Raw genomic sequence first — 21,694 nt, forward strand, 5'->3', positions numbered from 1 at the left:
AACCTTATAAAATATAAAATAGATAACAACAGCCACTATCCTTTGAAAGAAAAAGGTGTTAAAAAATGAATGTACCTGTCAGTTTGATTGTTAGGATCATAATGTCCTCGCTCCAGTAACATCATTAACTGCCTTTTGAAAAACCTTTCCAATCGGTTGTGAAGTTCCCGCCACCATCTTTCAATCTGTGTTTAAGACAGAATAGAGGACTTGGTCAAAAACTACCCTTTACTTGTATGATTTAACTTGAACTTAACAATAAACTACACAATAATACCTTATTACTTGTGGATGGGCCATAATGAACAGCATCAGTTCCATTACTAGCAGCATCTCCTTGTTGCCTCAAGTAAGAATGAATGGTGGCCATATAACCAGTTTCTGTTCCCTTGTCAAGCCTGAGATTATTACTAATGACTTGGGGAAAAAAGTAGATTCAGAACACAGAGACACTTTTCATCATAAGATGTACATCTCTTTGCTTGTAATAATGCAGTAAACCTGGTTACCAAGCATAACGGGTTACATATATATGAAGAAAAATTGTTATTCTTTTCCTTCATGGTTATCATTATTCTTTTCCTGTGTGAACTTAATCTGACTCAGCCTGTATACAATCACAATGCATGTCAAATCATAACTATGTTATTTATTATTCGTATTATTTAGTACAGTACCTCTCATTTCAATTCCTGTTAAATTATTGTGCTCAGAAAACTACTATATACTATGCTTCTTTACTTAATAAATCAGTCAATGTTACTCCCTCCTACAAACTGGAAAATTCTTAGAATTCAGCAAGGAAAATGTTTCTTCTTAGTTGTAAATATCCCTTTAGATAAATGAGAATTTGGAAGAATTACTTCTAAATTTCACTGAGCCCACAAGTCAGGTTGGGGAGAAAAAAAGTGTGTGTGTACAGGAGGGGAAAGGAAAGGGTTGGGGTAAAGAAGACCGAGATTAAAATTGACTGGTGTACATATCTCACCTATTGACTCATACCAGTGTTGTAAATACCACCTTCCAATAATTTTGGGGTCGGAGTTTGAGGTCCAGAGCTTTAAGTACAGTATATATCCACTATATGCATCTTGGAGTCCATATACAGCCAAGGGGAATGTAGAATTCATGAATCCCATTAGTTTATCGTGACCATCACCAGAATGAGTATGATTTGGCCCCTGTAGTACATTACAACAAAGATCCCTTATAACATTTTCAGTGAGTACAACAATGAATATACAAAAGAGAAATCGACAACGTAACACCCCACAGGTACAATGTGTAAAGAATAATCAAGTGGCTTTACTTCAAGGTAAAAGAAAATAGGTATTTCAGAGCATAAATTATGAGCACTGCTGTCTGCTGTTATAAAGAAGACACTTACCATTGATGTGAAAGTACCGGCAGCTCCTCTCTTGTGCTTTCTTTTCCCCACACCTCCCCTCCGTTCAAGACCATCCGGATCTAATTCAGTCATTAAATCGTAGACCAAATTTCGAGGCACTGCTGGTTGGTGCTGTTCCCGTATCTTGCGTTGCATAGAGCGGTAACCCAGAAGCTGGCCTGGCCCTTGTAGTTCACTCTGCAATGCTGCTTCTACCTCCTTCAGGTCGGTATTGTATTCAATGTACTTGATATCAAAATATGCCAATCTCCTGCTTAGAGTTCCTAAGCTCCAAGCATACTGGGCATAATCTCGGGACACAAAGTCTAAAATTTCCCTTCTAGACAAATTCTGAAGTATGTATCGCTTTAAATCTTGTTTTAATTCAGCGTCCTCTTGCCAATCTGGGTTTCTTATGCGACTGGCCATATTAAACTCGTTGGTAATATAGACTACGTCCGAACTGGAGCGTTATCAGACCAACACAAGTAATTTAAGTAAACGCAGCGAGTCGCGCTCTTTTTGCGCGGGAAACAGCTATCCGCTGGCCTACAACGTCAGGTACTTCATGTACTGGGTCCTATCCGCTGCCCGGAAACGTCGCGGGCTACGAGAACACTGGGCCTGTCGAACAAAACTTAAATTGAGTTTTGAAACGCTATGAGAACGATGGGCCAGTGTGTGGACCACTGTTCTCATAGTTATTTCACAAGGATATCCTTTCTTTATTTTGATTTTTGGGGTTGAGATTTTACTGTTGTTTTCAATGTCCATTTGAAATAATATTTTCTATTTGCATTCAATGTACATGTATGTTTTTCCCATTTATTTTTATCACATTTTTTTTTTAATTCATAAATTTTTTAGTTTGTTTTCAAGCTGTTTTTTTTATCTATTTATTTTTAAAACAATAAGAAATTTTTTTTGTTTTTATTTAATTTTGACATTATTTCTAAAATTTACGGTTTGTTATAACATTTTGACTGTTTTTCCTTATGAGAACAGTGGGCCACCATAAAGCGTGTAGAAGATAATAGAGTTCATAGCAATTCTGCTTTTGTGAACGTTGGAAATTAGCATACGAAAAAAACACCGCATACTTAAATAAGGAGTGTTTTATCAGCTGATAAAACACCGCATACTAATAAGGAGGAGGTTTATCGATATTAAGTCACTGCACGTGATGTATTATCCACCATTTGATAGGTCAATGGGCTCATGAATACAATAGATCAGGCGGTATGGGTAAACAGCCTACAATAGATATTACTTCTCCGGTAAAATCTATACTTTTGATTGCACGTATAACAACTGAAAGAAATGAAATGATAATCAAAGACAAAATGTCTGGATGTTTAAACAAATTCTCCCAACAACTATGATAGGAAATATATGAAGAATATGGAGAATATCCATTTCGATACAGAGACTTGGAAGGTTAAAAATCGGCTGAAATCCTTTCTTTTTCAATGCCTGATAGAATAACTGAACTGCTAGAAAAATAAAAATAAAAAATAAAAAAAAAATGATTAAACCTTGCTGACGCACGTGAAACCCATTTGAAGTCATTTTTGTGCATGATCACGTGCGAGTCATCTGACTCATGCTCACGAGTCTGCTAACTTCTAAGTACAACCGGCAACCCTGTTCTTCAGTTAAAACATCGCGCTTTTTATTTTATTTAATTTTTTTGTCGCTCCAATCATTCACTTGTAAACCAAGTGTTCTTTCTTCAGTTCTTAGCTCCGTGACTTCTTGGACAGGAATCTCAGCTTAGTATTTCAGTTGTTTTTTTTTTCTTTTTACTCTCCTCGACTTTTCATATGTTCGTAGTCCAGGGGATAGCAAGTTGGAGACGAGATACCATTTTCAGGCTAAGGATGACAGCCCTTCCCCCCACAACCCCACCCTTTTATCATCGCTACAGTCTAGTACTCAAAACCGCTTTTTAAATCTTATCATCCTCATCATCATCATCACAATCATCATCATTATTAAGGCTACGCTTTAGATTTTAAGCCCCTTTGCTGGAGTGATGATAATCAATATACTTTTTCTTTTCAATATACTTTTTCTTTTCTAAGTTTATCATGATCGTGATTTTTTTGGCTGCTAAATCAGTCGGATTTCGCAGCAATATTACCTACAATGCTATCTTCTAAAGCACGTAACATTAGTTTGTCACAACAGAGCTTACTCGCTCTTCTCTTGGTAAGAAAAATGAACTCTATTTGTAGCAGATAAGCTATAAGCCACGGGGTGTGTTTGTGGGGATGTTTTGGGGTTCCCTGAGCGTGTTTGAAGCGACCATTGTGCGTGCAATTCGCCATAGTGTCTTATTATTTAGAACGAAACTTCTAGGGGTAAGGTAATAGAATAAGCATTACATAACTGCGGCCACTATTCAGCTACAAATTATCACTGGAGTTTGGATTATTACGTAATTAATCTGAAAAGTGTTACGTAATTCTGCAAGGTCGTCGTATGAAAACCCCTTAAAACAACAAAAAATTCGTCATATTAAAAAGTACTTGGCAAACATCTTAATTCTATCACATTTATTTCATACCATGATTCTTGATCAACAGTTTACCATTCATCGCAAATGACCTTTTTCCACATTTTTGCCGTGCGTTTTTATAAATCCGCAAGATACATTTTGTTTACATACAATATTTTTGTTTTTCAAAACAGGCACTTCTTTAAAGCCGGATTATTATTCTGAACAACACTAATAAACAAAAGAAATTACCCCTTAATACGGCTACGAGATATACTTTCGGGTACCTTTAATATTTAATCCTCAGCTCGAGAGCATTTCAAATCGGCAATCGGTGCGTAAAGCACCTAAACAAAGTTCTCCACGAGTGGCGGGCTCCATCGATCGTAACTCTAAATGTCAAAAGCATCTCAACTCTTCTTCATAGCGGGTAGCACGATTACGAGCCATTGCTGTATACTGAACAAATGTCTGAAACAATTCCGATAATTTGTGCTGCAGCTTAGCATCTGGCAGCTCGAAATTCCTCGACACGGACAACAGTTCCGCATTCAGTTCCTTCAGAAACATGAAAACATCGTAAAGGGTCTGGATTTCTTCGTTAAATTGTGGCATACCCTCGCTCACACGATGATCTTTCAGAAGACTGGGAAACATGACGGACTTCTCCAAGGATTCCACCTCGTCAGTGAATTTCTTTAGCGCTCCGAGCAGGCAATTCTCCGAGAGCAACTGCGCTCTGTTTTTTGAAATTCCTGGAAGGATGGCAGCTCTTGATTCGGGCCGAGGTTAAGCATGGAAGTTTTGATGTACCTCGCGACCAAAGCGAGCTGATTTAATCGGTGACAAGAATGTTGGATTTCTCGTTCCAGCGGGACATATGTCTCTCCGTTGCCACCATACCCTTGCGATAATTTAATTCTCATCGCTTTCACCATGAAATAGAAAGCACGCATGCTCATGTTGTTCAGCAGGAAGTTATTACCGGTATTACTTTTCGTTTGTGGAATCAAATCTTTCACTGGCAAATCGATCAGCTTCATTGGGATCAAAACTGTGCTGTCCATCAAATCAACCGTTTGCACAAACTTTTCCATTACAGCGAGAAAGGAAGACTTGACAGAATTCAAACGCCTCTCCATTTGTTGTCAAATTCTTTCCAATGTAGCTTAATCTAACTGGTGCAAAAATGAAGGTTTACTAGTTGTTCTCCTTTAAGCAAACCCGTGCGTACACTAAAGTTTGATCCTTCGTCTATTCCTGCTTGAAACCGAATGACCAAAGCTCTTTCCAAGCCGTTTATTTACAGTCAAAGCTCCCTTAGTTTTGTCTGGAGCCAACGTGACATTTTATTTTTCCCTCGTGTGGTGGTGTTGCTTAACACGTGCTAAGCATGCTACCGCCATCGACTCATAATTTCATATGTTGGCATTGACTCTCTAAAGGAGAAGTATCACGCGAATTTGATGTCATTAAATACCCAAACATATAAAATATAATTTTTGTCTTTCATCAGAAACAAAAATAATTATTGTCATTAATTTTGTTCCGGTGAGACACAGTACATACAGTAGGTCAAAATGGATTGAAACTTGTTAACTTGGGCTTCCCAAAGGGAGACCAAGTTGAAAATTGCCCTTCGTTTTTTTGTTTGTTTTTTTTTTGTTTTCCTCATTCAGTCACAAATCGCCGTCTGGGCCTTAAAACGCATGCGCAGGTAATCTTGTCGCTGCATGGGTTTGCATGGGTCGGCCATTTTTTAGTCGCCGATTTTCGTGTTTTCCGAACAAAAAAAAAATTTTCGAAATGGTACATCGAAAGAGGAACTACTTAGGAATACTCAACAGTTTCGATAGCGGAAATCCGAGAAATAACGGCGAAGAAACTGTGCTTTGAGTACAAATTGTTGTTTTATCCAGGCGACGAGTTAGCGGAGCGCGGACATCTCAAATCCTTATTCAGGCCACGGACTTGCTACAAAATTTTTTAGTACTTCTGTGAATTCAACGGCTGAAAAATTACAGGTTTGATCGTGAATTTGTACTGAAATACTATTCTAATTGACCGATTCTTTATATTCTGAACAGTTTTTGCGAAAATTTGAAAAACGTGCCACGCACGGGTTGATAAATTCGCTTCGAAATGGACTGATAGTTCCTTCAAATCGCTTTCGCGTCTCTCGTCTCGCATTTAGAATTATAAGCGTTTCTTTCTTAGGCGTAAACAAAGACTTTTCTGAATAAATTTTTCCTTTAGGAAAGCATTCTGTCTGTTTTTCTCTCTATTTTAATTGCCTAAACGTGACAACTGCGTAATCTTGCTTAGGGGCGGACCATTAGAAATCACGGGAGGGGGTGACAGTTCCCAAAAAAACATTCCTGCAAAGGAAAATTGCCAAAAAAAAATTCCTGCAAGCAGTTCACCATCCAAAAAAAATTCCTGCAAGTAAGGCCCGGTTCAGACGCCGAACTTTTCATGAGCCGAACCTAATACCTCAAATTGAGAACATGAAAAGTTCGGCGTCTGAATCTGTTGAGAACGGCTTTTTCAATTTGGAACGGCTCAGCCGTTCTTCCCGCCTGGCCCAGCCGGGAATTTCGGCTTTGGAACGGCTTTGATTCAGACGCCGAACTTTTCATGAGCCGAATCTAATGCATAAATTATTATAACGTATTGCAAATAAAAAAAATAAAAAATAAAAAAAAAAGCTAACATTTCGATTCGTTTTGCTTCAAGTAAATTAAGTTCGGCGTCTGAATCAAAAGGCGGGATTTTCGTGATTTGGGCCGACCTTAATTTGAATGAGTTCGGCTCATGAAAAGTTCGGCGCCTGAACTGGGTCTTAACTGAATCAAAGTACAATATCAAAACACAACGTCAATTAGTTTTATTGCACATTTCAAGAATATAACCTGCTCTTCTATCATTTTAACACATTTTACATGTATTACTGTTTTTAGAAGTGACAATGCAACCTGATCTCCTGCTCATTTATGGATTTCAAATGTAGAAAAAATATTAAACAATTTTACTATAGCAAACCTTCAACAATCTTTTCTTTGAGTAGGGAATAGCAAGGGGTGACAGGCCTGCACGACGTCTAACAATGGAAAAATTTTTTGAAGTGTAATCTCTCTATATTTTTGCTCTGACAAGCACTTCATTTAGAGATTTTTTTAAAGGAAATTAGCGGTGACTCTTCAAAGATTTCTCGCGTAGGAAAGGCTGGCTTTGTATTAAGTGCCATTTTCCCATTAAAACATGTTTGAGATTGGGCACGATGGTTGATATTGTTACAAAAGGCAAAATTTGTCTGGGCGTGCTGTCTTTTTGCTTCAATGCCGATTACCTTTCTATAAATTTGACATCTGATAATTTTTTTTAATCAGATTATTTGGGTAGCCTCTAACAAGGAGTCGTGATTTAAACTTTTTGATATTTTTCTCAAATGTTGTTTTTGAGTCCTGGTAGGTGGCTAGAGGAAAAATGCGTGTATTGACAAAAGGTTTCAGTCGGCTTGGAATGAGTTTTAATATCCAGCATGGAATGGTGATGGAATCGATTGCCTTTGTATACAACTTTATCCACAAATGTAGTCTCAGCATTTGAAATTCCAGCCATAAATTTTATTGTTGGATTATATGAGTTTGCTTGTTCGATGAACCGTTCTATATCTTGTAAATTACTACTGTCCCACAGCGGAAAGATATCGTCAATGTAACGCTTTGGCTAACAATTTGTGTTTCAATGTCGGCCATAAAAATGTTGAAAAATGCAAAAGCAACGGCCATTTTTGTGCCCAGGGTAGTACCGTGGATTTGGAGGTAGTTCCTTCCATTGAATTGGAGATAATTTTCTTTGCGAATGAGCGGTAGCATTTCTCTCAGGTATCAGGTGGGAATGGGAGGGTTGTTGCTGTGAAAATTGTCGTATGCTTTGTGAACTCTTTGTAGCACGATCCATTTGTCGATTAGACAAGATGTTTTTATCTTCGACCGAGCAAACAACACTAAATATACGTACTATATTGCCTTCGAACTTCTCACGCTTTTCGCTTTTGAGTTCAACTGTAATTAAAGAATGGTATCGACCAACACGACGAAGCAGAGTTTCCTTGACAAGTGAAAAAAAGTCGTCTCGAGTCATGAGGTGCGATACATTTAGTATCTCATTTCTTTCTCGATAATCGCGATACTCGAATTTCGCGAAAATCGAGACTCCTAAGAGTGTCACCTTGAGCGGTACTGTTATTAAACTGTGTGGAGCCTTGTATGCCTTTAATATTAAAAGAAGTTCAGTCGAAAAAAAAAATCGTGCAGAGTTTCCACGCCGAAAAAAAAATTCATGCAGACAAATTGGACTAAAAAAATACTCATCCACTGAAAAATTGTCACCCCCCCTCCCGTGATTTCTAATGGTCCGCCCCTTAAACAAACGCATGCACTGGAGACGGATCAAATTTCGCATATGCGACGCGAGGACAAATTTCATCGATTAATGGGTGAAAGATACTGACATACAGAAATTTCCACGAAACACCACTTTCAATCAGAATTCCCTTATTTCAAAAGACAAAAACGTTTGCGAGGGGGGGGGGGGGGGATGAAGCCAACACAAGATATCCCTGCCCACTTTGCTAAATCCTGTTGGCCGGATAGATGCACACATAGGTTGAAAGCTCGGATTTTACTGTCAGAACCTTTGTTAGATTCTCAAATTTATGACTTAGAGTGTCTACTTAATCGGTCAGTGTAAAACGCAGACGACAGACCGGGCGTAAAAAACGGACATAGGGTACAATTTAGACTCGCGTGAATTAAGGCTCACTCACTCACTCACTCATGCCATATGCCGGCTTGGCATGTAGGGCAGCAACAAAATTAAGCCACTCCTGTCTGTCCCTGGCTAGCCTCTGAATGGTTCCCCAGGTATGATGTAAGGTCTTCAGTTCTGCTTCCACAGTCTGACGCCAGGTGATCTTGGGTCGTCCTCGCCTGCGTCTCCCCTCTGGTGTCCAGTGAAGGGCTGTGCGAGTGATGTTGTCTTCCTCCCGTCGCATGACATGTCCGATCCATTTCCATCGTCTTCGCATAATGATGGTTCCCACGCTGTCCTGGTTGCAGCGAGCAAGAAGTTCTTGGTTGGAGATGGTTTCAGGCCAGAATATACGTAGGATTCTTCTGAGGTTTTTCGTGTGGAAGGTGGACAGCTTGCTGAGGTCGCTCTCTGTCATCCTCCAACATTCCGAGCCGTACAGTAGGGTGGAGATTACACAGCTCTGGTACAGTCTTAGTTTGGTCTTGGTGCTGTACTGGGATGACTTCCAAACGTTGTTCATCATTCTAAACGCATTTCTGGCCTTACTGAGGCGATTCTTGATGTCGCTGCCTGCCCCACTGTCATGTCTGACAGTGCTCCCAAGGTATGTAAATTCTTCGGTCATTGGTAGATCTTCTCCATTTACTGTGACAGGTGATGGGTTTGATACGTTCAGCATCATTACCTCCGTCTTCTTCTGGCTGATCTTCAAGCCTACTTACTGTGCAAAGGTATTTAGACGGGACGTCTTCTCCTGCATGTACTGGTGGGTATGCGACATGAGTGCTAGATCGTCAGCAAAGTCCAAAATCTTCAAGTTGTGTCAAGAGGGTCCATCTGATGCCTCGCGCTTGGTCTGCTGTTGTCTACCTCATCACCCAGTCAATTGTCAAGTTGAAGAGCATCGCAGACATACAACAGCCTTGTCTAACACCGGTCTTCACGCTGAAGCTGGTCTCGCTGCTTCCTACCCTGCATGTGAAGTTGTTGTAGAAACTCTTGATGACAAGAACAATCTCCTGCGGTATTCCATATGCCCTGAGAATGCGCCATAGACTCTCTCGATGGATGCTATCAAAGGCCTTTTCAAAGTCTACGAAGTTGATGTACAACTGTCTCTGCCATTCTGTGCACTGTTCGATGATATTTTGCAGAGTAAATATTTGGTCTGTGCACCCTCTTCCTGGTCGAAAACCGGCCTGCTCCTTTCGGAGTTGCTGGTCCACTGCCTCTTCAATTCGCTTGATGATGATTTTCGCGAGGATCTTGCTTGGAACAGACAGGAGGGTGATTCCTCTCCAGTTGTTACAATTGCTCAAGGCTCCCTTTTTCGGGATCTTTACTATGACGCCTTCCGTCCAATCCTCTGGTAGTTGTTTCTCGTCCCAGATGGCTGTAAAGAGTGGCTGAAGAACTTGCGCTGCAAGCTCTGGGTCTGCCTTGAAGAGTTCTGCATTGAGGCTGTCTTGACCAGGGGCCTTTCCGTTTTTGAGGGATCTGATGGCTGCCACAATTTCTTGTTTCTCAGGTGGCGTTGTGTTTACATCCAGGTCTTTAGCCGGGTCCTGTACATCCGCTGGAGCGGTTGGTGGTGGTCTGTTTAGAACTTCGCTGCAATGTTCTGCCCATCTCGCCTCTTGTTCCGCTTCTGTTGTTAGTATCCGTCCCTGTTTATCTGCGATGGGTGCGTCTGTAGATCCCTGGTACTTGCCGCTGACGAGCTCAGTGATTTTGTACACTCGTCCTTGTTCTCCTCTGGCTGCGGCCTCTTCTGCTTCCCTTGCAAGGCCTTCCATGTAGGCCCGCTTGTTGGCCCTAGCCATTCTTTTCACTGTTTGATCGGCTTCCCTGTACTGTTGTTTGTACCTCTCTTCCAGCCTTTCTGACTTGGTCTCCAACACCCTCTTCTTAAGGGTTCTCCTGTTCTCAATGGCTTTCCAGGTATCCGTTGTTATCCACTCTTTCGTCCTCTTCCTATGCAAGCTTCACTGGTTTGTGTGTAGGCTGATCTTACTTGCTTCCACGCGGTGTCGATTCCGGCTGACTCTGTCTGGGTGTAGTTTTCAGCATCTGCCAAAGCTTGGAACTTGTTCTTCAGCTTAAGGATGAAGGCATTCTTTGCTTTGGGGTCGCGCAGCTTCTCCACATCAAACTGTTGTTGTCTTGGTTTCTCAGGTCCATTCTTTCTCAGTTTCACTTTCAGAGTTGCAGTGACAAGGTGGTAATCACTGCCAACATCTGCTCCTCTCCTCACTCTAACGTCTTGCAGCGATCTCCTCCACGTCCCGTTGATCATCAGGCGGTCGATCTGATTCTTGTCTCTGCCGTTGGGGGAACACCAGGTAAGTTTGTGGATGTCTGGGTGTGGAAAGAGAGTCCCGCCAATGACAAGGTCGTATGTCCCGCAGCATTCCAGCGGTCTCTCTCCATTGTTGTTCATGCTTCCTTCCTTACCCATGGCTCTCTCGTAGTTGGTGTTATCACTTCCAACTTTGGCATTCAAGTCGCCCATCACTATCTTCATTTCATGTCCTGGTGTGTTCTCCAGTTCAGCCTGCAACTGTTCATAGAAAGCCTCCTTGCTCTCTTCCTCACTGTCGTTGGTTGGTGCGTAGCACTGGATGATGGTGGTATTGATGTGCTTCCCTCTCAATCTGATCTTCATCAACCTGCTGTTAATAGGCTTCAACTCCATCAGGCACTTTTCCACTCCCTTTTTAAGGATTATTGTGACTCCTTCGTGGTGTTGATCGTCATCCCTACCACTGTAGAGCACTGTCTCTCCCGTGTTGGTTCTGTATCTACCGGATTTTGTCCATCGGCTCTCGCTGACTCCAAGAATGTGTAGATTGTAGCGCCTCATCTCTGCTGTAACTTGCGCTAGCTTCCCGGTCTCATACATGGTTCTTACATTCCAGAAACCAATCCTGGTTCTGGTTTTGGCGCTTAAGACTTCCATCCTCCTGTCAGTGGCTTCCATTCGGTTTTCACCACTGCCAGTCACACGAGTATCTTGCGATGACTCTGGAAGCCTGTCACACCTAGAAGTGTTCTTTTCCTTCGTTGCTGTTTCCTTAACAAGACTTTTTTACAGAACAGGGTTGTTAGCCCTGTGTCTAACCCCCGGCCTGGAAGGAGGGGTGATTTCACTTGGAGTTTCCTTCTCCTAGATGATAGCCGACCATGGCTCACGACTTTCATCTACCCGGGTTTGAGATCAGAGTTTTCCTCTCCTAGACGATTGCCTGCCAAGGCTAACGAACTTCATCTGTCCGGGTTTTTAATCTTTCCGTCTCCTAGATGAACTGCCTGCCAAGGCTAACGAGCTCCACCTGCCCGGTTTTGGAATCAAAGTTTTGCTTCTCCTAGGCTATGTTGGTCCACGGCACCCTATTCCGTATTATTCAGGTGCAACCCCCCAAAGGGAGGGCTCCCCCATCCACCAACCAGGGGACGCGCCCCAGTACGCCGTATAGCCCTAGCGCGAGGGTCCAAAGGGCCCAAAATTGTTCTCTCAAAAAGTGTGGGGGTTGTCTATCTCTAAACACTTTTAATGTAGGCAGATGAAACTTTGACAGATACATACATTATTGATTTGCGGTAATTTGGTACTTTTAAATTATGCAAATTAGGTCACGTGACTTCCATCGGCTGAAAGAAATTATCTTAAAATGGCAACACTTTTTCTTGCGTCCTTAATTTATTTATCATTTTAATAATGTTTAGGGCGTTTATTATATCACTTCTGTGCTTGGCCTTCTTAAGATTTTTCTAAGCAAAGGCCTAACGGAGGGGATAATTGTCTTGGGAGACTGGGTACTAATCGAAAAATCCGTGTATTTTAAAAATCATTTAAAAATTCAAAAGGGGCCAAGCACAGTTTTGTAGATGCATTTATTGCAAGTTGTCTCGTGCCAATCAGGTTAAATATCTCACAACGAAAAGTGTTGCCATTTTTGCTTTCATCATTTTAAGTAAATTGTAGCCGTGCAAAGTCACGTGACAACATTTACATAATTAAAAAACACCAAATTGAAACAACTTGTCAATATTTGTATCTGGCAAAGTTTCAACCTTCTACTGCCAAAGTGTTCTGAGATAGACCACCCCCCCCCCCCTTCACTTTTTGAGTGATTAATTGGGGGCCCATGCCTTAATTTACCTGAGGACCAGGAATATACATTGCTTACAATATACTTGCTTATACTATGCTTGAGCTGTAAAACAATCGACAAATGACAACTGAGATTTTATCACGTCAACTTTCTGTCGTTTACAGCTCAGTGGGTATGCCAGGAAAGAAGCCCAAGTTCACGCACATATGCGTCTTGTTAAATGTTACGCTAACGTTATTCAAGTGTTCGCGTTTTGTTTCCCAAATGCGCTTGAAGAGATCACGTACATACATATACTTTATTTATCCTCGAATTTACAGAGTAGCTTTGAATAGCTAATATCTTTGAGAAAATAAATATTAGAAAGAAAGAGTAAATAGACAAAATAAAATAAAATGAAATACAATTACAATTACAATTCTATCATTATATATACACTATATACATACAACATTATATACACTGTGGAAAAGCCTCATAATTAAGGATATTTTGCTTGAATTGAAGAAAATCAGATGTCCTGTAAGTGTCCGGGAGAGAGTTCCATATCTTACTAGCTAAGTATGAAAAGGAGTGTAGGCCATAAGTAGTCGTTTTTGCTTTGGGAAGGTCCAGAATATAATTACCATGAGAATTGAGTTGATTTCTTTCCTCTCGTGATTCTAAAATTATTTTATGGCTACGTGAAGGTTTTTCTTCACTATTTTCAAAAAAACAGGGAAAAAAAACGCCCATGACACTTAACCTTTTATTTCATATTTGCCAACTGTGTTCGATTTCTGACGAACTCTCGTTTTCGCTGTTTCTCTAGATTTTCTATCGCTTACTGTGCGAGAATATCCATTTTAAAAACCTGCCAAAGTTATAGGTCGTAAAAAATGCATCACACCCATGTCTCTGATAAATGTGATATAACCTGATGCTTGACGTATTCTTATTGGTGCATAAAACGTTGATTAATCTTAAAAAGTGATGTAATAAGAATAAGCATGTGCTATTTCGTCCGCTATCATTGTGAGTTCGCCTGTAGTGTAGTGGTTATCACGTCAGCCTTGAACGCAGGAGATCGAGGTTCGTATCCTCGCTCGTGAACCATATTTAACAATTATTTGCCGAAGGCGAAGTAAATATTGGTGAATATTCTCCGAGACGAAGTCGAGGGGAATATTTACCAATATTTACTGAGCCTGAGGCGAATAATTTTTTTCAGTATAATTACTCAGGTGATTATCAGAGAAAAACAAGAACCGTCTGAAAAAGGTCGATTTTGCATGTTTGTTTGTTTCAAATTGTCACGCGTCAATGAACACAGACGCGCAGTCTGTCGATCACATGCTCAATCGAAATCACATGCGCAATCGATAAACTGCACACAGTCTCAAGCAGAATGTCAGTATTCTTTAACTGCCGCTTCATTGAGACGAAGTACTGACTTCTGTGAATGAATGTTGGGTTTCTCCGACCCGTTTACCAAAATAGATGGAGATGACCCAGGCTGTTTGGTGTAAAACTCGAGCCGGCATCACAAGTGTTAGCGATGGCATTTTATTGCACAATTTCTTGTTGACATGATGGCTTCGCCGGTTAACGGACTTTTATAAATTGCCCTCGGAGATAAGCTGCTTCAGGTAGGAATAAAGTCCTTTCTTGGCTTCACTAAACAAGTACACGGTTGTCGCAGATCAAAATTTTTTGTTGTGAGGCGGTGACTTTAGATTGTGGTCGAGAGCCGCTCGAAACGACAACAAACTAGTTTTCGGATTATAAAAACTGTTTTCTTTTCTCGTCACTAAAACGTAAAACTTAGAGAGACATTTATTCATCTTGTTTACTTCCATGCTTTCAAATTCTGTCTTAAATTCGTTTTGTTTGTGAAATCATTCTGTTAAATAAAGAAAATCTTGCCGAATTTAACTTAATTTGTTGTCTTCATTTTAAGTCATCGACATCGACAACATGCAATTTACAAGGTTTTTTTTATTACAATTAGCAAAATTCTCATATCTTGCCTTCGAAAAGTGTCACCTCGGACTTAGCTGCATAGAATAAAGTTCACTTTATTGATCTTTTCCTGTTTTTGATTGGCATGAGTTCTTTCCAAACAAAAACTTGTCGCACCAAGAGCACATTCCTGGGAATCAGAAACTAAAACCAAACCGTCAACAACCTCTTTAAGCAGCGCTGTGTGATTGGTTCATACGCTAAAGATAATTCATAAAAAACAAAAAAAGATAGAAAATAACAAGACTCCATTGTGTGGTAAAGACTGTCCGCAAAGATCACCCTTCGATTGTGTGTGAAAACATCATGGATATCCGAACGTTGTTTTACAATCTACGCGAAGAAGTGTCTTGTCCGGTGTGTTCGGACTTATTTAAGGATCCCAGACAGCTTCCCTGTTTACACAGTTTCTGTCTGCATAGTTTGAAACACTGGCATCAGACGAGTGGCGGTCAAAATGCATTCAGATGTCCGAAGTGCCAAGCCCTTTGCAGAGTGCCTGCAAGCGGCGATCTGAAGGATCTTCCGACCAGCTTTATCTCAACGGCATGATCGATGTGCTGGCCATAAAAGAATGCAACACAACCCAAGTAACGTGTGGAAACTGCGACAGGAAAAGCTCCGAGGCTTCGTACTGCTTTCAGTGTTGCATTTTTTACTGTGAACAATGCCTAATTGGACACAACATGATGCGAAACAACAAAGATCATCGTGTTCTTGCGATGAAAGAGTTCCAAGACAAGGACTATGAGGATGTATTAAAGCGACCCGTGTTTTGTTCCAGACAAGGACATCAGAAAGAAGAGTTGAAGTATGTCTGTAAAAAATGCGAAGCAGCAGTTTGCCAAACTTGCGTCACTCTGGATCATGGAGGACATACATTGAAATTAATCGAAGAACAAGCCAAGGCTCAAAATATCGAGATGACAGCTCTTATACAAGAACAGAGACACAACTTACAGGCATATATGAACGTAGTTACTCAACTTGATGAAGAGTACGCTAAACTGATTGAACAAAGCGAAAACGTGAAAAGGAACGTCAATAGGTTTACTGATAACTTGATCAAAACAATTCAAACGAAGAGACAAAATATTCTCGCTGCGGTGGAAAACGAAACAAGGAAGTCGGGTGAAAGTGTTACAAGGACAAAGACTGAGATTCAACAGTAAAGAACTATGATCGAATCATCACTGGAAAAAGCCGATAAACTGTTAACACGAAGTATAAACACCGAGGTCGTTCAGCTGAAAAAAACATTGGCAGCAATTTTGGAAGAAGCAGAGCAAGCCAAGCATGTTTCCCGTGACCCTGAATATCTGCAAACTGTGGTTTTCGTGGAAAACCAAAAGATTGAGAACGTTAACAAAAGAGAAGAAATTGGATTCCTGGAAATTTTGTTCCCAACAAAAGCAAGTGAATCGATTGCTGAAGGCAAAGGACTCAGAGAAGGAACTGTTGGGCGTGAAGCTCAGTTCAATTTGACAACAAGAAACACTAACAAAAAACAGTGTTATGATAAGCGTGACAATGTAAAGATAGAGATGAGAGACAAGCATGGGCATGAATGCGTGACAAAAGTACAAATAGGTGATAACAAAGATGGAATCTACAACATTAGCTATTCTCCTAAAGTTCGAGGTAGGTGTAAATTGTCAATTAAGGTAAACGGGGAAATGTTCGTGATAGTCCTTTTACTGTGTTAGTAAAACCATTTCATGTCAAACCTGTTTTGTCTTTTGGAAAAGAAGGTTCGGGTGTTGGAATGTTTCAGTATCCTCTGGGGGTGGCAGTGAGTAGCAGGGATGAAATAGCAGTAGGTGACCAGACGAACCACAGGGTTCAAATCTTCAACAGTAATGGGGATTTCATAAGATCCTTTGGTCACAAGGTTAGCAATCAGGGGGGATTTCAATATCCTTTTGGAACAGCCTTTGAAAAGGATGGAAAGATTTTTGTAGCAGACCATTTTAACCACAGAGTGCAGATTTTCAAAGGGGAGGGTAGGTACATGGGTATGTTTGGTGGGAGAGGAAGCCTTGATAGTCAGTTCTCATATCCTTGGGGTTTATCCTTGGATAGCCAAGGTAATATTATTGTTGCTGATTCAGGAAACAAACTCAGTGATTAAGATCTTTTCCCCTGATGGCAATTTTCTAATGAAGATAGGTGGGCCTGGTTCTTTCAGTTATCCTGTCCACTGTGTTCAGTGTGATGAATATCTCATAGTGTCAGACAAGGATGATCATAGTATAAAAGTCTTTAGTAGGGAGGGGGAGTATGAGTATAAGTTTGGTAAGCAGGGGGAAGGGGATGGGGAGTTTAATTTTCCACGTTTTTTGTCAGTGACCAAGTCAGGACTACTGATTGTGTGTGATCAAGATAATCACAGAGTACAAGTCTTTGAACTGAATGGTAAGTTTGTTGGCAAGTTTGGGACAGAGGGCAGCAACTTAAGAGAATTTGCTTGTCCGTTTTCAGTAGCAATGCTAAGTAACGACCAAATTGTTGTGTGTGATAGCATCAATCATCGCATTCAAATATTTGAGTGATAATTATCCTCTTCTCAAATAGCAACAGGAGTAGTGAATATCTTTATGTTTTGATTTAAAGTTTGGTGGGAGCCCTCTTTATATTAAGTCGCTTTGTAAGACAATTCGGAAAAGCTGTGACAATGGTGACTGTTACTGTTCAAAGTACTGTACCTTTTATTTTCTGCGAAAATAATGTAGTTGTAAATTTTATCATTGCAGATACGATCAGCTTCCAGTTAGTTGAAATTAAAAGAAGACTAATATCTGATCCAGGATTAGAACTCAGTTTAAATTTTATTTGATAAATCACTTTTACATGAAAAATTCTGCAGCGGATAAATATTTTGTCAGTTTTATATTTAAGAGTCACGGCCTAAAAGTGTTACATAAGGGCCTTTTACAAGTTAATTCTTTGCGTAATTATTGTATTTTTATAGTTTCGGACTGGGACTGCCATAGATATGTAAAACCTTGAAAGTTTTTCAACATAGTTTTATACAAAATTTAAATTTTGTCAGATGCGAAAAGTAGCGTTTCCCGTGGGAGGTGTCCAGGTTTCAATTTTTTATAAGATGTTGTTTGATCAGATTTAAGTACAGGTTATATTTTGATCCTGCTTACTTTTTCCGATTTTCCGAACAGAAGAGAGGTTGAGTATTGTTCACTGGAAATCAAAATTTGTGACGTCGTTGTTTGTGGCCTTAAGGGAAAAATTTAGAATCGCGTTTATGGTAAACGGCAAACGTGAGGTTCGTTTTGCGTTTTCTTAAAACAAACATAGATGGGAATAATATAAATTAATTCTGGCCTTTGATCCAAACGTAAAACTGCTCAATTTTCTGAAAACAGCGAGGGGCAAACGTAGGATAAACATGGTCACGTGGTCATTTCTGCCGGTTGCCGTTTGTCGCTCTGCGTTTGTCGTAAGCGTAATTGTTAATCTTTCTATTATCAAGTACTTTGCGCCTTATATTGGCTAGTTTGTGATTGTATGAACAATATGTTACTTGAATGTGTAATTTGATTAGCAAGCCATTTATTGTACGCTCAAAAAGTTTAGTGTTTATTTTTTCTGATTTTTGAGACGCGAGTGTTGTACTACTCTTAAAGTTAACATGTTACATAATTATCTGCTTAATTATTGTTACAATAAGCTGAAGTGATTAAGGAGTTATTGTTGTAAAAGTAGTTTATTGCGTCAAAGAAATAAATAGCTTGTGTATCAAAAAAATCTGTGTAATCTTCACTTGGTTTTTAAACCTCTGTTCGTAAGAGTTGTTAAATGTGGAAGTAGAGGTCCGGAGACGCTCATTGACGCATTTATTAACAGCTTTGTAACTCAAGCAGTTTAAGGCCTGGGTTAAGGGCTTTTAAGAGGAAAAATGGTTTATTCGAGATAACTTTAACAAATTCAATGGCAATGAACTTAAATTTGGCAGACAAAAAGATCTTATCATTCTTAAAATTTCTAAGCATTATAAGTAGTGTTATAGATCACGTGACATGTCACGTGATCGTTTTTGTGAAAAAAGCAAAGATTTGACAGGTAGGCGACGGGTTTAAGAGAAAACATCAAACAAAAACACGTTTCTAATAAAGATTACATATCTCCATCGCTTCACGTTTGGAATGATCTTCCATTGTTCTCCAGAAAAAAATTTTTCAGGACAAAGGTCATTTCTTAGTCCACAATTCAACCTTTGATTGTTAATTTCTCCAATTTAAAAACTTGAGGACAGTCATTCCAAACGTAGAATGTTCAATATTTTAAATCTGCTTCGGAAACACTAACTCAGTTGTCTATATAAAGAAAATTCGCCGCCGTATCGCCGATTTACGAAATTTTAATTGGCACACAGGTTTTGAAGCGTGTATCCGTGCATGTGTGATATTTCATACCAGTAATTAGGTTAAAATATGGCGTGCCAGCTGACATTGTTTTTCAGCCACTTGCGAAGGTACAGTATCAAACAACACGAACAGAGAGTTTTTTGACTGACCCAATTCTGGGTGATCATTATTTGGAAGGTCACTGAAGAAGGTTGGACTAGCTATTTGAAAAAGCATGCATTCCAGTAAACAAACATGATTTAATTAAAAATATTCACTTTGACCGACCCTATGTCCAACTTTCGCATCTTATTTGAGCATGTATCTTTTAAACGTGATTCAAGTGTCATGTGAACGTTTGATTTTTATCAAAACCACTCATATGCCAGTAAAAAAAGGTCTTTTTTCTAGTTGTTGTAATTGACAATTTCGCAGCACAAGTTGGTTTGTGGGCATTATATTCTAAGGGCCTCTTCATATGATCCCGGTTACCGGGATGGCTCGGTAAGCGGGATGAATTTTGCAGTCCGTTCGTATGGGAAATTTCATCCCGGTTACCGAGATGAAAAGTGGTGACGCGGTCAATCGAGCGTGACATTTACCGAACAAGCCCGGCAAGAATTTTTCATTTTTATCGCTTCTACAAACTTCAAAATTATTATATCTTTATCTCTACTACGAAAAGGAATTATTTTGAACTAGAACATCTCAGAAATGAGCCGTAATAATCAAATATATCCGTTCTAAGACGCGAATGTTTGGTTATAGACTTCATCCCGGTAACCGGGATACCGTGTTGATATGAGAAAATTTTCGTCCCGGACTCCCGAGATCTCGGTCGCTGAAACCGAGATCTCGGTAACCAGGCTGGCCCGCCTAAACACATCGAGTTTTTTACAAAAGAAATAGGAATGAGGCGAGATCTCGGTAAGCGGGCTAGCCCGGTCAACCGGGATCATAAGAGGCGCTAAGACTCATCGACAGCTACTGACGTGACGCAGGTAACGCAATAGCGAGTATCAGTTTGGCACTATTAATTTAAACGTTAAGATTCGACAATAATTGTTTAAAATCGAATTATTAAACGTTGTTTTGACTCCTTTTATGTGGGGTGTTTCGGTCAAATGATTTCTTCACGAAACCTTCCCAATCAGATTCCTTTGCAGAAAGATTTATTGGAAGATTTGCATTATGCAAATTTCTCACCAGAATTTGACGAATATTTTCTTTCCCCAATCACGCATTTTTTTCCAGACCTTTTTCTACCACGTTATTAAACAAGAAAGAGAAACAGACAAATGCAATGTGGGGTAAAATAACCATTTGAAGATAGCCTGGGTTTTCACCGACTGTCGCCACAATATAGCATTTTCTCAACAGTTGCGAATTATGCAAATTTGTTGACAAAGCCTCGCTAACTTTGGTTTTCGTCAGCGCGTGCATTGATTGCCCAGATTTTTTATTTCGTATTATTAAAGACGAAGACCCAAGCTTTATCACTATGTTCCTCTCGAGTCGATACCTGACATACCAAGATGCATTTTAAACCTTCAAACTTACTCAATTTTCGCCTCATCGCGAAGTCCTCAAAATGTCAATTTTTCAAAGAGCCATAAAACCCTCCAAAGTTCTACAAAAGTTTACATAGGTCCCATTAATAGAAAGTAGGTGAGTTATGCTCTTATTCAAAACCGACCTCGCTTTCTAGCGTTGCGTACTGTTTCAACACAAGCGTATTGAACTTGGCTAATTTTGAGTGAGATTTTTGCATAATTAATGAGGCAAAACCCGTTATTTCGTTTTCTCCAAAATTCTCGAAAACTAAAAATTTCCAGAACATTCAAATAATATTTTCGAAGATAGTTCCCCAAAAGTAAACTTCAGGCAAATTATCAAGGGTTTTGATTCTTCAAGCTTGGCCAGCGATTCTCGAAAGTTACTGTCAGGCACTCTTAAAACGTGTTTCAGCGCTCTTTAAAGAATAAACAAAAGAAACAAAGACTAGACCTTGCTGACAAACGTGAAACCCACTTGAAGTCAACTTTGTGGATCACGTGCGAGTGATCTGACTTAAGTAACACGCCTCGTGTGCACGTGTCTGCTAAGTACTAAGTACAACTGAAACCCTGTTCTCCGCTATTTTTTTTTTCGCTCCAATCATTTATTTTGATTCCAAGTGTTCTTTCCTCAGCCTAGCTTCGTGACCTCTTGGTATGTTAGCTTAGTTTTTCAGTTCTTGTTTTTCTCTTTTTTCACCTCTACTTTTCAGGTGTTCGTAGTCCAGGGAATAGCGAGTTGGAGACGAGATGCCATTTTTTAAGCTCAGGATAACAGCCCCCCTTCCCCCCCCCCCCCCCCCCACCCATCATCGCTACAGTCCAATGCTAAAAACTGGTTTATAAATCTTATCATTATCATCGTCATCATCATCATCGTCGTCGTTATTATTATCATTATTATTATTATTTTATTATTATTATTTTATTATTATTATTATTATTATTATTAT

General features: G+C 39.8%; 3 protein-coding genes and 2 pseudogenes across 5 annotated transcripts in view; 2 read left to right on the forward strand and 3 right to left on the reverse strand.

Annotated features, from left to right (window-relative positions):
- The window catches only part of LOC146448482 (uncharacterized), a 3,001-nt gene extending 755 nt beyond the window's left edge, over positions 1-2,246 (reverse strand). Inside the window, exons 1-4 of the mRNA XM_085102503.1 lie at positions 1,388-2,246; positions 989-1,181; positions 278-417; positions 76-185 (exon numbers count right to left, since the gene is read on the reverse strand). Coding sequence (XP_084958629.1) covers positions 76-185; positions 278-417; positions 989-1,181; positions 1,388-1,816 — 872 coding nt within the window. The 5' untranslated portion in view covers positions 1,817-2,246. The remainder of the gene's footprint in view (positions 1-75; positions 186-277; positions 418-988; positions 1,182-1,387) is intronic.
- The window catches only part of LOC146448479 (uncharacterized), a 16,746-nt pseudogene extending 11,574 nt beyond the window's left edge, over positions 1-5,172 (reverse strand). Inside the window, exon 1 of the transcript XR_014861055.1 lies at positions 3,998-5,172. The product of XR_014861055.1 is annotated as an uncharacterized LOC146448479 (transcript). The remainder of the gene's footprint in view (positions 1-3,997) is intronic.
- Positions 1-21,694, forward strand: part of LOC146448459 (E3 ubiquitin-protein ligase TRIM45-like) — a 216,495-nt gene that overhangs the window by 157,081 nt on the left and 37,720 nt on the right. The gene's annotated exons all lie outside the window — the stretch shown is intronic.
- Positions 10,657-11,607, reverse strand: LOC146448483 (protein CFDP2-like). Its single transcript, XM_085102566.1, has one exon. The coding sequence runs from the start codon at positions 11,605-11,607 to the stop codon at positions 10,657-10,659; it is 951 nt and encodes a 316-aa protein (XP_084958692.1).
- The window catches only part of LOC146448484 (E3 ubiquitin-protein ligase TRIM45-like), a 75,762-nt pseudogene continuing 69,195 nt past the window's right edge, over positions 15,128-21,694 (forward strand). The window contains exon 1 of the transcript XR_014861051.1: positions 15,128-17,901. The product of XR_014861051.1 is annotated as an E3 ubiquitin-protein ligase TRIM45-like (transcript). The remainder of the gene's footprint in view (positions 17,902-21,694) is intronic.

This window comes from Pavona decussata, unplaced genomic scaffold, assembly GCF_977016875.1.
Source record: "Pavona decussata unplaced genomic scaffold, jaPavDecu1.1 SCAFFOLD_912, whole genome shotgun sequence".
NCBI lineage: Eukaryota > Metazoa > Cnidaria > Anthozoa > Scleractinia > Agariciidae > Pavona > Pavona decussata.

Coding starts and splice junctions, on each gene's coding strand:
- LOC146448483 (XM_085102566.1), bottom strand. CDS start 11,607: ATGTATGAGACCGGGAAGCTAGCGCAAGTTACAGCAGAGATGAGGCGC.